The sequence below is a fragment of the Diaphorina citri genome, unplaced genomic scaffold (genome assembly GCF_000475195.1).
Source record: "Diaphorina citri unplaced genomic scaffold, Diaci psyllid genome assembly version 1.1 scaffold422, whole genome shotgun sequence".
NCBI classification, from domain to species: domain Eukaryota; kingdom Metazoa; phylum Arthropoda; class Insecta; order Hemiptera; family Psyllidae; genus Diaphorina; species Diaphorina citri.
In genome coordinates this window covers 68,296-83,538 of record NW_007377857.1, presented here as the reverse complement: position 1 = coordinate 83,538, position 15,243 = coordinate 68,296, and the positions used below count along the sequence as shown (strand labels likewise).

Genomic DNA, 15,243 nt, shown 5'->3' with positions numbered 1-15,243 from the left:
TTTTGAACCCTCTACCCCAAAATCCTCATTTCGCGTCTCTTTAACCCTCTTGTTTTACGGTTTTTGATATCCGGCACACTTGCTGTGCTGTGCCATCATTCCTTCCCTCTCCCAGTTTGTTTTAGTTCCCCCGATTGCATTTGTTTTACCTGTGAATGCAATCCCTTATTTTCCAACCCTAGCTAAACCGTACCCTCACATGATTTTACTGTGTGTCATCTAAATCCATAACTTAAACAAGATCTGTTGATGAAATCTAACAATTGGTTCGTAACTCTCGTGTATAACGAAAACCTGTATTGTCTTTTGGTAACCCATAGTATTTAGCGCCGCAAGCATTTGTACATCCATAGAAACAAAATACCAACAACAAAACATCCCAAGATCCTCGGCCTCACGTTTGACAACCTCCTAATGTTCAATGAACATGTCAACATTACCCGGAGCAAAGCACAGAAGCGGAACAATGTTTTGAAAGCACTTGCCGGCAGCACCTGGGGGAAAGAGAAGGAGATCATCACAATCACATACAAAGCAATAACCAGATCCATCATTAACTATGCGGCTCCCATATGGTCCCCACAAGTCAGTGAGACCAACTGGAAAAAGCTTCAAGTGATACAGAACGCTGCTCTCCGCATTGCCACCGGCTGTCACCTGATGTCCCATCAGGATCATCTACATCGTGAGACACAGATCATCCCGGTCCAGCAGCACAACATCCTTCTCTCACTGCAATACCTTGCTACATGTCTACTTCCATCTCACACATGTAACAACATCTGCAAAGTTTCAGGGGCTTCGGTCGAATACTAAAGTCCGTAGAGAACGAAACGCTGGGAGAGGTCACAGTATGGCTTGTATTGCAGGAACATTGCATGAGGGAAATAAAACTAGGTGACATGCAATGCAACTACAATGCACGCATACAGTGACCATGTTGATAACACTGCTGGTGAGTGATGCTGACGGTAGTCTTCTTCTTGAAGTGATGTCTCTGAAGAGGTTTGGTACCAAAGTAAACTTCGCTTCGTTGGAAATGGGAATTTGGAAAGGAAGATAGGTAGTGTCCTGGTTTCGAAATTCAGTGGCGAATAAAAAGTAGAAATCATTGGCTAGATATTAAAGCCCCTATAGCCTATAGGGAGGAAAAATCGTTAATGGCCAGGACCACAATCAGAATATAAAGCCTGCCTCGGTGGCGTAGTGGTCAATATGCTCGCCTGGTAAACAGGAGGGCGTGGGTTCAATCCCAGCCGAGGCATGGAATTTTATCCTTACATAGTTGAGAATTTGACCATCTAAATAATAAAGCTTTAAGGGTTAGGTGGTAGAGAACCTCCGGCGTTAACTTCGCTTAGTGGTTAGACTCAGATTGTGGCCCCGGCCATTAGTCACTTATATCTAAAGGCCATTTTTTAAGCAGAAATGATGGGTACATACCGCAGTCTTGGTGCTGAGTGGTCTACAGCCCGCCAGCGTGATACTCTCAGCCAGCAACTCTCCCGCTCTATCACACATCTCTAGTATAGCCTTCATATCTCTGTCTCTCTCCTCACTCAGAGCGCGTCTCAGATTGAACCCAGCCAGTAGGGCTCGCGGTAGTAGCTCGTCTGACAACTCGGGGTCCAGGGATTCGATGTGATGGTAGAGGTTGGAGGCTCGCTGGTTATCGTTGAGGAGCCAGTAGGCGGCTACGGCTACTAGGTGGGACCACCAGTCTGCGATGTTGTCCTCCCAACCTGGAAATCGGTAGACAATGAGAATAACCAATTAACCACTATCAACCTGGAGGTGCTGGACAGAAATGCTATGAGTAGTGGCCAACTGCTGCAGTAAAAGGACTTTCCAGTCATATGCGAGCAACGGCTTTAGCTATAGCCAAAAGGTGATGACAAAATAGAGAAAATATCTCTTTTATCAGACATACACCAGGGTGATGGTCTCCAGTCTCTAGTTATATTTAATTGGCTCGTCCTGAAACGCAGTCAGCCATTGTGAGGACTTGTGCTTGTTCTTTTCAAGCAGAGAGAACTATTTGAAACCATCAGCTAGATAGGCGATTAGGGTTAGCTGTTTAGTTTCAGTAGCTTGGGTCAAAAACTAAAGTCCTTGGGAAACCGAACATTCTTGAGCTTTTGTAAAACTTTTGCCCCAAATAGCGGCCAAACTGTACATTTCTCGAGCTTCGGCCCGAGGAGACTTTTGATCTACATTTTATAAAGAAGGTCTCTGCAAAGTAAAAGTATTCAGCGTCGGTCGACTATGTTTGGACACACTTTTAGAACCAAGAACTTTCTGGTCCCAAATTTACCCCACTACTCACTTTAGCAACATGGGCCAGGGGATCATACGGGTGTGTCAGCTTAGCAAACAGCTGAGGACTCTCACTGGCTCCTCCCGACGGTAATATAGCATGAGATAGGAAGTACTTCTTCCCATATGAAGACATTAGCCATTGTAGACGGGGAGATGCTTGGCCTTCTGTTTCCAGACGAGCTAGACGTAGGTAGAAACTGGTGAAACAGACAATGCAACAGATATGATAAGATAAGAAACATCAAGTGCAACACACATAGTGTGCTTATGTGCTTGAAAATAAAGCTGCTGTCTAAGTGATGACTGATAACTTAAAATTGGTCACAAATATTGCGTTATTGGCTCATTAGATGATGATAGAGGGAACTGTAACAACGGAGGTCTTATCGTCCCAAAAACAAAGAAAAAATAAGGACAGAATAGGAGAAAGCCGTTCCGAGAACGAACCTTATCTGTTTAGGATAGTTTGCCATGGCGCGGGCAGAAATTGAACCCTCGACCTAGCGCTTACAGGACATCTCCAACTGTGGACATTAAACTGTTTTCTTTACTTACTGTTATCTTTCTAATAGACTTTCAATAAAAATGAAGCCGAATTTATTTTTCATACAATTCTATTGTTAGAATGGACCTTCACAAAGTTAACGAGTCTTCAATCAAGTACCAAACAAGCACTTCTAATAAAACTGCTGGGAAACAGAAGTAGACATTACACTTGAAAATAAAATTACCTGGTCAAAAACTGCAGCCACGCGGGGAGGGACTTCTTCAACTCGAGAGCGAACGTGATATACAGGGTGGCCCTCAACTCCGGGGACACATGTGCGAACGCAGCATCGCAGTAGTTGAGCGCGTTGAGACCATAATTCCATCAGACCTCCGGGAGCTGCCAGGGTTAGCAGTGCCTTCTCCAGAATATGCTCACGATAATCCTGAAGGAATAGGAACGTAAATAGTTAATAGAATAAAAAGTTGCTCAGGTGAAGCTTATATCAAAGTACTAAGTACGTTTTTCAAGGACTTTGATATCATGTACATATATTACAATGAGGGGGTTTCCATTTAAGATTTTGAAGTTGGTCTCTGAGAGAAGAAACGGAACAACATTAAAGCCTTTCGTATCTAAAATGTTGGAACAGATATTTATAATGAAGAAAAGTTTCAGTGAATGGCAAAAGTTCGAAGCCAGAATCTCAGAAGTTGTAACAGTGAAACTAAACAACAGATACATTAGACTCGTGTGGTCTGTGTCGTAGCCCGCCCACATCCCGTCGTATGTCCCTCATCAGATGGGCGAGAAGAGACACAGAAAGTAACCCGTTCAACTATTTTCATTTGCAATAGATTTGAACTCGAACCACCAACCTCCAGATACGAAGTCCTCCACTCTAAACTCTAACCACTACACAAACATATACAGGGTTGGTCCATAAGGCTGTTGGGTCCAGGATGGTTGGAAGGTCTGGACAGTTGAACAGGTGGTGGACGTCGTGAGGTGATCCACTGCACCTGGGACATCGATCAGGCACAGATGGATCTATTCTGGCCATGTAGTGCTGCAGTAGTTTGCACCAGCCGGATCTGAGTTGGGCAAGGGTGGCTCGGGTCGATCTTGGAAGTGACACCTCAGCACTGTCGATGTCCGGGACCACATTGGTACCGAGAACACGGTTGGACATGTAACCTTCGATTGCATCGTTCACGATGTTGGTGTGGATGTTCTTGGCTATGTGTTTGATGTTCTCGTTGGTTACGCTGTCCCCCATTAGGTGTCGTTCTCGTAGTATGGGGAGGTAGGTGTTCACAAGTGACCTCCTAATGCTTCGGGGGGGTTGTGGTGCTCCCATATGGTCCCCCCCTCCGTGCGGGCTTCGAGCACCCAATCACACGCGAGCAAATGACATAGCTGAAAATAGAAACAGAAGGGTTTCATTAATCATGGACACAAGTACCTAGTGACTTTACATTTGTTTCATCATTCACATTTCATAAGTGTCTTGTGGCAAATCTTACCAGAAAACTCTGTCACATTGTTAAACACATCTTCCATCTTTAGATCTTCCGAAGCCATTCTTTGGTCCATCCGTGGAATTTCTTCACTAGTTAGTTAAAAATTCTGTTAAGTCAAAAATGTAACTTTTCCACAGCATAATTAAGAGTAAAACACTTCCTTTGGAATTTAATAATTAATTTAAAAGCTAAATCTTCTGGTTTCTGGTACTGCAACAACTGATAGGAGTGATAGGAACATCCAAATCCAAATGTTTACATCATGCACATGGGATGTATCGCGCAGACCTGATACCATGCTACTCTCTCCGTCTCTCTCGGTCACATTCGAGTATTCCTGTGGAAGAGAGATAGAAGATGTGTTATAGTTACAAATAGAGAGAGAGACAGAACATACAAGTAAGCGCTAGGTCACGGGTTAGATTCTCGCTCGGGGCGTATTTTTTCGTTGCCAGAAGAGTGTCGATGTTTTAGACTTGGCATGCAACACTGGATCCGAGTAGACAAACAGTTTGAGTAGAATGATAAAGAACAGGGCTGCGTTGCCTAGCAACGGAAGTAGCGTGTAGAGAAGCCACGTACCAATGTTGAGGGAATCTGAGGAAGGTAGTGACTTTACATTTGTTTCATCCTTCAAATTTCATAAGTGTCTTGTGGGCTTCGTTTTAAATGTGTTCTAAATGGCAAAGATTAAAGGCCGAAGAACGGCCAAACCGTACGTACATTTCTCGAGCTTCGGCCCTCGGAGTCTTTCGAACTACATTTATTCAGGATAAAATCCTCCCCGGGCGGGAATCGAACCCGCGGCCCAGCGCTTACAAGGCAGACGCGCTCCCAACCAATCTAACTAAGCTATCAAATAGTAATCCAAACACGATATTGAAACGATTTCCCCTCTTCAAGACCGCGGATTTACTTAATAAGGTTTAGTACAGAAGCTACCACGACAAGAGGGGAAAGCGTCTCATATTCCGAAAGGAAAAGACGACCTTACCTTAGTGCGATCGGCTTCAGCCTGTGTGCGGTGTTGCCAGAAGAGTGTCGATGTTTTAGACTTGGCATGCAACACTGGATCCGAGTAGACAAACAGTTTGAGTAGAATGATAAAGAACAGTGCTGCGTTGCCTAGCAACGGAAGTAGCGTGTAGAGAAGCCACGTACCAATGTTGAGGGAATCTGAGGAAGAGAGAATGTCACAACATAAGACTTTAGGCTACTGTAGAGTGTACACCTAGGCCTTAAGAGCTTTTAAACTTAGAGGGAACAAACCTCGCTCTCTCGCTCTTTCTCTCTCCCCCTCTCACTCACCTGGTTCCACATTGAGTATGGTTCGTTTCTCCAGGGTCATCACCGAGTCTTCATCCACCAGGTAATCGAACCCAGGACCTTCTGTTCCCAGAACCATACTGAACGGATTCACCACGCACAGAGAGAGACAGAAAATACACAGGGCCATACGGGATGTATCGCGCAGACCTGATACCATGCTACTCTCTCCGTCTCTCTCGGTCACATTCGAGTATTCCTGTGGAAGAGAGATAGAAGATGTGTTATAGTTACAAATAGAGAGAGGGACAGAACATACAGGTAAGCGCTAGGTCACGGGTTAGATTCTCGCTCGGGGCGTATTTTTTTATGAACGGATAATGTTCGTTCTCGGAACGGCTGGCTTTCTTCTATCCTGTCTTCCTTCACCGATTTCGGAACGATAAAGCCCTTAGCAGTTACAGTTCCCTCTGTCAAACCTCTTAAAAATAAATAAATAAAAAATAAATAAATGGGTTACTTTCTGGTGTTCTCGTATTGAACCGGCACCTAAATTCGAATTATTGTGTGATGAAGGACATACTACGGGATGGGTATGCTACGACACAGACCACACGAGTCTAATGTAGCAGTCTCTTACCTCTTCCGAGCTCATATATTTTTTCATGAACGGATAATGTTCGTTCTCGGAACGGCTGGCTTTCTTCTATCCTGTCTTCCTTCACCGATTTCGGAACGATAAAGACCTTAGCAGTTACAGTTCCCTCTGTCAAACCTCTTAAAAATAAATAAATAAAAAAAATAAATGGGTTACTTTCTGGTGTTCTCGTATTGACCCGGCACCTAAGTTCGAATTATTATGTGATGGACATGCTACGGGATGGGCATGCTACGACACAGACCACACGAGTCTAATGTAGCAGTCTCTTACCTCTTCCGAGCTCATTTGAAGCCGAATTTATTTTTCATACAATTCTATTGTTAGAATGGACCTTCACAAAGTTAACGAGTCTTCAATCAAGTACCAAACAAGCATTTCTAATAAAACTGCTGGGAAACAGAAGTAGATTACACTTGAAAATAAAATTACCTGGTCAAAAACTGCAGCCACGCGGGGAGGGACTTCTTCAACTCGAGAGCGAACGTGATATACAGGGTGGCCCTCAACTCCGGGGACACATGTGAGAACGCAGCATCGCAGTAGTTGAGCGCGTTCAGACCGCAGTACAGAGAGTACCGGGTTCGAGACTCGTGCAGGAGGTATAACTGGTGGAGACGATGGTAGACGAGACAAAGGTCCTTGTGCGAGTTGCGGGCCTCGGCACGCGATGATCTGAAGGTCAAGGAGGTATGATATAGGAGGTTTAATATCTTTACAGTGTGTTTCGAATAAAACCATCTAGAACCGCCCAAATTCAAGGTTGTTGTTTTCAAATAGCAAGGAACTTGACATCTAAAATCGACTAAGTTATTAGGTTGTGATCAATTAGTAGAAAATACCTAGACGATTTTTTTTTTCTTTTTTTTTTTAAGATTTTAGTGACAGGGATTATACTATTTGGCGACAAGTTACCCACATTAATCTCATCTAGCCTGAGTGGGTCCAGGAAAAGCCATCAGGACGTTAGTAGTGGAATAGAAACCACGCACAGCGTTGCTTTACTTCAGTGCACCATTAGGGACTGGTACACTGGTACAATTAACGTGATATAGCCGCTGGCTCAGATGAGGTAAAAGGAAATCTCGAGGTGCGTAGCTCAGTACCCAGCCTGAGTGGGGCCATTGGGAAGTTGGGAACTAATACATTCAACGTGCTATTGCTACTGGCTAATAGAGACTTCACCTATCTCTCACTTACCTAGTAGACAACAAGCCAGGCTGTAGCTTAGCCAACCATCGACCTATCCAGAGTCTATTGACCACTTGTCTGAACAGCGCCCATAGCACGGAAGGATACAAAGTCCATCTGGATACAGGTAGCGGTCGAGAATACAGCCTTAGACAGGTTTGCAGTTCACGGGTCGCGTCCGATACCTTGTTCTGGAAAGAAAAAGTAGAATAAAGTGAAAAATCCCTTCGAAATACTAATTAAAAAAGGGGGGGTCGCTCGGTCGGTATCTATTATCTACAGATTGACTTGAAAAAAAAAAATGATAGAGGGACCTGTAAATGCCAAGTACTTATCGTCCCGAAATCCAAAAATTATCCGTTCAGGATAAAATCCTCCCCGGGCGGGAATCGAACCCGCGGCCCAGCGCTTACAAGGCAGACGCGCTCCCAACCAATCTAACTAAGCTAACAAATAGTAATCCAAACACGATATTGAAACGATTTCCCCTCTTCAAGACCGCGGATTTACTTAATAAGGTGGAGGGTTTAGTACAGAAGCTACCACGACAAGAGGGGAAATAAGCTTCAGACAGCGTTGCTTTACTTCAGTGCACCATTAGGGACTGGTACACTGGTACAATTAACGTGATATAGCCGCTGGCTCAGATGAGGTAAAAAGAAATCTCAAGGTGCGTAGCTCAGTACCCAGCCTGAGTGGGGCCATTGGGAAGTTGGGAAATAATACATTCAACGTGAGACTTCACCTATCTCTCACTTACCTAGTAGACAACAAGCCAGGCTGTAGCTTAGCCAACCATCGACCCCATTGACAAATTGCTGAAGACGGGTCTGGAGTTCAGACCCGAAACGTCCAATACCAAACAGTAAGGTACGTGCCAACTTTAAGTCCTAAATAAAGTATAAGTTAAGTGTGAGTGTTGGAAAACCAAAAATGTCATTTAATTCTTGTTGCAAAAAGGGACTCTTTAGGCTGTTGAACTAAAAACTGATAACGGCTGTTATTTTTAAGCGCGAATTTTTGAAATTTTGAATAAAGGAAATGAAAATTTGAAGTAGTGAGTACCTAGTGAAAAAGAAAAGTAGGTAATGAGATAATGAGAAGAAAAAGGAAAATTCAAAATGTTGCCTACAACTACAAGAATCAGATCAAAAATCTCAGAGTCCTATGGGATGTCTTCAAATTGAATGCTAACTTGAAACCGGAAAGTAACTTCAAAAAACACTTGTTGGTAAGTTAACACAAGATGACATTTTCATTTGCATTTAAGTACCTACATACTAACAGAGCCCATTTATATCAGCCCCCTTTGCCGATGACCTCAACCCTCCCTACAACATCAATGAATATTGCATTTAAGTACCTACATACTAACAGAGCCCATTTATATCAGCCCCCTTTGCCGATGACCTCAACCCTCCCTACAACATCAATGAATGGCTCTTTTACCAAGAACCAAAACTTTTCTTGTGCAATGATAGTAGGTTTTGAACTTGAAACTACCCTGTTGTATCACTAGCACCAAACTCCTCACTCATCTGAAGAAATGTGTGGATTCACATTTTCAGTCTTCAGTACATGATATTTGATATAATTAACTCTTGTTTATTTTAGCTCTGAGGTCACTTCATTTGCTTTCTTAGTACAGGCCTATTGCCAGAAATGTCAACAAGTGCCTTGCAATTCAGTAGAATTGGTCCCAATTCTTCAGAGGGACATTTTCTTCCTCATACCCCATGGTGGAACTTGAAAATGGGCATATCTGATTCTGCATTTGCAACCAGGAGAATATAGGTTAGGTAAGTACTTATTGGGGTAAGTAATTTGAAGTGTTTGTCATTCTTTCCAAACCCTCCCCCTTGAAAATGGGCATATCTGATTCTGCATTTGCAACCAGGAGAATATAGGTTAGGTAAGTACTTATTGGGGTAAGTAATTTGAAGTGTTCGTCATTCTTTCCAAACCCTCCCCTATTTGAAAATTAAAAACAATCAAAATGCTTATTTCATACTCATAAATTAAGATGTGTGCAAAATAAAATCAAACAGTACAATATCTAAAATATCTAAGAATTAAGTAGGTATAAAAAAAACTGTTGATATTGATAAAAACACCTAATTACCTACTTTAAAACGAAGGAAATAACAACATCAATAACACAATAGATTCACTAACAATGCCCATAAGTTAATGTTTTAGTTTTATCTATTTTTAGAAATTAAAATGCAGAAAAAAGGCTAATTACCACGTTGAAATAGAAAAACGTCATACAGCTTGAAAATAGAATTTAAAATGTTGGACCCTATCAAGATGATAATTATTAAATTTATATTACAACTAAATGTTGACCCTCCCCTAATAGACTAATTTCAGAATTGCACTTTGTGGCACTAATCATTGCACCCTTCATGATGGGCTTTACTGCTTTAGAACAATGTCTAGGCTTGAGAACTGAAAGAAGAACCCAATGAAATTACAACACTTTGTTTATGATAAATGATTTTTACTTATTCATTTTAATACAATAATGGGATTTCAGTCTTATAGTAAATAAAAATATATAATATGAATTGAAATAACAAAAGAAAAATGAATTATGATTACTGTTTTAATACACAAAAAAAGCAACAAATTTTAATAAAAGGGGGAAAAATTAATTAAAAACATTTTTAGATTTGTGTAGTAGCCTGGAATCAAAGTTGTGTATATGCAATATGCTGATCTTGTAAGCCAAACCAGAGTAGAGTAAACTACATTATTTTTTCATCATTTCAATTCATGTGAAGAAAAGTTGTTCAATTTCAATGAATTTTTATTCATTGGATCCTACAAAGGTGGATCCTACAAAGTTGAAAAGAATGAAAAACTGAACAGTAAACTTCCATGTTATGAAGCTAATTGGGATAGGGGTTACTTAGGTAATTATATCTTGTTTCTATTTTTTTACAATGAATTTAGTTTAATAATAGTAAGCCAAAAAAACAAAATAGGACAAACTTAAATTTTACACACTCTTGACACCAAATGGTAAAAAAAAAGAATAATGAAACAAATAAATTTTGCAGGCACTTTTTGCTATTTATGCTTATATATAAAAAGTTTTTACATTGAATTCAATTGAAACTAATTTTTAATGCCTTATGGTGACATTCTTTGATAATAATCACTTTTAATCCTTTTCTGCAAAATTATTTATTGGTTTTATTTAACATTAACACATTACTAAATAAAAAGGCACAATATGTGAGTAATAAGATGAACTAGTTTAGAGAAATATAAATAAATTGTAGATGTGAACCAATCAGTCCTTTGAGATGCCTTGGAGGAGGGGATCGAAACATAATATAATACCTATGTAATATTTTAACCACATTTTTAAGAGGAAAGGGGGGACACAATATGTGAGTAATAAGATGAACTAGTTTAGAGAAATATAAATAAATTGTAGATGTGAACCAATCAGTCCTTTGAGATGCCTTGGGGGAGGGGATCGAAACATAATATAATACCTATGTAATATTTTAACCACATTTTTAAGAGGAAAGGGGGGGAAATAAAAATTCAACTAAAATTGAGCTTAAATTATTTGAGAGAAATAAAAAATTAAGTACGAGTACCTAGTCTGTTCCAAGTAATTTCAAATGTCTCATTAAAATCATACCTAAGAAAAAATAAAACTACCTATAAAAAAAAGTAAAAATCAGACAGAAGTAACAACAAAGAAAATTGAAAATTTAGGAACTTGAACGGTTCACTCTGGGAAAAATATTGAAGTACTCAGTTACCTTGTTCAGGTTTGGGATAACTAACTTCACTGAATTAATTGATGATTCACATCTACAATATGAATAATTAAATAAAAGAAAGAGTTATACAGACAAGCATGCAACTAAGCAAAATGTACTAATCTAGCTGAATAGATAATGGAGAAGGAAAAATGAACACAAAGATATACTAGAGAACATCGATAAGAATAATAAAGGTATGATTTTAAAACACCAATAGGTATATTTTACATGATGATTGGATGGATTCACTAACTATACATCAAACAATTTGCATACCTATGGGTTTCTGGTACTGCAACAACTGATAGGAGTGATAGGAACATCCAAATCCAAATGTTTACATCATGCACATCAGCTCAGAAATTTTGGACCAATCAGAGCGCAGTATTTGAATCGTATGATCCGACGTACTTACATACAGGGTTATGCTAAATCCTGAATGTAATAAACACGCAACGGGTGAACAAAAAGCTAGGAAAAAGTTCTGTTCATTTCTACGAGTATTTTCCTGTTTAATGCAAAACTGCTTTGTTTTTGTTATTGGTTATTGGTTATGTAGGATGTAGGTATGTTAACTATACATTTTCCTAAATACCTACGAGAAACTTATTTTAACTGAAAATATACCTTTGTAATCGGATTCGAAAATCCCATAAATTATTATGAAGTCTTTTTTACAGTTCAGAATTTCAGATTCTTCTACTACCAACCTAACTGAAATCTTGGATACTGGCCTGAAATACGCATCACGAATTTGAGATGAATAATAATAATAATTAATAATAATAATAATTTTGGTGTCACGAAGCGTACCTGGTGAGATCATTCATTTCCCATTACCCATTATAATTAATAAAACGGACCAAAAAAGTATCTAATAATAAATTTTTTTTTTTTTTTTTTTTTTTTTTTTTTTTTTGAAAAAAGCCCGTAGGAGATTTGACACAGTCATATTACGTTGAGTGCTAATACAACAGGGTGTTTTTACAAGGCTTCCTCTACATTTTTGAAGTTTTGAACATAATTATAACAACTACATATCTACATACATACCTACTTATCTCAAAGAAATGTGAGGGGAAAAAATATAAAAGAAGAAGAAAACAAATAAAAACAAAATAATTGTAATATAGTAATCATAATAAACATGAATTGCAAAAGTCCCTTTCCTTTTGTTTGATATCATTTCTAACTATAAGAAACGAATTAAAATGAAAATGAAATTGGTGAGTAAAAAAAGGAGAAACATATGTTGCAAGAAAATAAGTTGCAACGAGGTACAAAATAAAATATTTAACAAAATAATAAATAGTAACTGAAGAAATAATTACAACAAAAATAAATAAAGTAAAAATAAAATTGAGCTCAACTGCTAATATCATGCCCACGTTATTCAGTCTTCTGTTTTACACAAAACATAGATTTCTGCTGTGAACATGGATGTTCAAGAAAAAATGGATAACTTTGTAGAGGTTTGATAAATCACCTTCCCAACAAAGTACCTATGGATATAATATGATGGTGATTTGTTCATTTGCTATTGTTTTTAAAGCTCAACGATTGAACGACAATCATTTTCGTGAAATTCCACGGGGTTAGTAGAATTATTCTACATCCATGGCCTGTTTAGACACTGTGATCTATTATTTTAGACTGGTGTGAGAATCGGGTCAACAGAAAAAAATATGTAGGAGAAAAGTGTAAAACATTAAAGCTATATCAATGGCTAGATAAGTGTTTAGAGGTAGATGAACAATAAAATCTGATATTGCACCAAACAGACGTGTAATAATTACTACCTACTTTACGAAACTCATATCCAGCAAACAACACTTTACACCTACAATGAAACTGAAAACGTTTTAATAGTCAGGTGAAATATTAATGAACCGTACCATACTGAAATGAAAATGTAAGAGATATGAAAATGAATAGAATAGAAAGATATGTAGAGGTGAGGAGAGAAAAGGGAGATGGTTAAAATATTAATGTAATCCGACACAAGAGAGACGTGACTGTAATACTGAAATGTGCAGTTACTGCACTAACTAGTTTGATGTAAAATATACCGAAGGAGATTTAAATGGTGACAAAAGATAATGATAATTTTAAAGAAGAGACGAAGTAGTGATGAATTTAACAAGTATAATAAGTAGCATATTCTCAGTATTCTTGGTACCTACATACGTAATATATTCAGATGATGCACATTGCACAATCAAGTACATATAAAATAAATATAAAATAAATTTTAAAAATTGCCGCCGGGACAGCTATCTCACGTCGTCCGAGCTCATCCTAGCCCGGTACATAAACATACCGTAAATTTTGGAAACATGCTGTTGATCCAAGCAAGTGTGGGATGCGCGTTTTGTCAAACCCTGAATACCACAGATATCTTTGTCGACGTAAAAAAAGTTACTAGCTTCTCGTCGCGTAAACAAACAGGTGCTGCTGCCGCATTGTTGCGGCGTATTTTTGAACCCCTCTCCACCAAGAAATAGATCACCCATGTATTTGAGTATGTTAAACTGGTTTTTATTTTGTTATGCGTGTTGGAACTATTCCAATTATCACTAGTGACCAGAATTCCATATGTCCAGTAATAAGTAGCATATTCTCAGTATTCTTGGTACCTACATACGTAATATATTCAGATGATGCACATTGCACAATCAAGTACATATATACACCTACCTAATATATTCTGTCGTGATATTATAACTATTTCATTCATTCCTATCAGTAAACCACGGAGTAGATTAGAGTACCCATTGAATTCAATAATTATAAACCCAAGAATGACGTTCCTAATTTTCCAATAAGCACAGATAAGCCATAAAACTTTGAGCTGTAACGAGAAAGTATTGGTTTATGTTATCTGCTTCTGTTGCAGTTCCTAAATTGAAGACCATGCAAGCCTATCTGATTATTTGAAGAATTCCGGACACTGCGATCAGAATGACGGGTTAAACTGACGTGTCATGATGACCTAGAAATTTGGACACTTTTAAAGTTGCATAATGTATGTGGTAGACGGATATTGATACACTTACCACGGAAAGTTGTTGATTTTTTTCTCGTAATATCAAGATGGTACGTACCTAACTAAAATCTACAAGACCCGTATAATATGAACTTACAACTTACTTTTAAGAAGTAATAGGTATTAGGTACATCCATCAACAAAGTCGAGGTATTCATTTGATAAACAGAAAATACTATCAAGTAATTCTCGGTTTTTGTTTTCTGGGGTTTATCAAATAAATATTGACTAAAAACGTTCCTAACAATTTAGCAACAGTGAAGCAACCTTTGTTAGCATAATAAACAGCCAACTGAGTCATGATTGACAGTGATTCAATACCGAAATCGGAAACTGTCTCAATTTTGATCATATCAAAAGAAAAGTCAATATTTGAACATTCTCTTTGGTAGTATTTGCATTGTGAATTGACAAGAGTTTGCAAGAGTGTCCACAGCATTCCGATGTCAATACAAACTTGACAACATGGAAAATGTTAATGCATCATTGAGTCAAAACGAACACAAACAAAGTGAAATGATGCGATTTAATAAACGATTGTCTATACAAGTCTTTCAAAAATAATTACAAGCAGACAGGATTGAAGATGATAATAAGTACGATGTTTGCATATCGCAGAAAGTAATAACCAGATTTTGTCATTTATTTTATTGGTTTACGCGTCATAAAGAATTATCCTTGCTAAAATAACTGGTTGCACGAGAACACGAGAAGTATTTCGATCATTGGTTTACCTCAAAAGGAATCCACTTATATTTTGTCAGCTCTAGAAAAATTTTGTGCAGAATCGTTCAGATTTACTTTGTAGAAGCTTAACCCATCCTTTAGGGCTGTTTGCCCCTACACCTAAGCCTCAGGTGGGCTTTTTGTGTGTGGAATTTGTAAATCCACTTGTTTTTTTTTTTTTTTTTTTTTTTTTCCCCCCTGGAAAAATTTCTTTAAAAATGGTTTAGGTTTGCTTACCT

The 15,243-nt window shown here is 38.6% G+C and overlaps 1 protein-coding gene and 1 long non-coding RNA gene across 3 annotated transcripts in view; one reads left to right on the top strand and one right to left on the bottom strand.

The window, feature by feature from the left end:
• Positions 1–2,281: 2,281 nt before the first annotated feature.
• On the bottom strand, positions 2,282–8,252 carry LOC108252332 (sterol regulatory element-binding protein 1-like). The gene is made up of 5 exons (XM_026823206.1): positions 8,241–8,252; positions 7,454–7,635; positions 6,775–6,928; positions 3,051–3,139; positions 2,282–2,516 (listed from the first exon to the last, which is right to left on the bottom strand). The coding sequence occupies exons 1-5, from the start codon at positions 8,250–8,252 to the stop codon at positions 2,282–2,284; spliced, it is 672 nt and encodes a 223-aa protein (XP_026679007.1).
• A 254-nt stretch (positions 8,253–8,506) lies between these two features.
• LOC113467172 overlaps positions 8,507–15,243 on the top strand; it is a 21,335-nt gene continuing 14,598 nt past the window's right edge. For both annotated transcript variants that reach the window (XR_003391342.1, XR_003391341.1), the window contains exons 1-2: positions 8,507–8,675; positions 9,059–9,243. This is a non-coding gene — a long non-coding RNA (uncharacterized LOC113467172). The remainder of the gene's footprint in view (positions 8,676–9,058; positions 9,244–15,243) is intronic.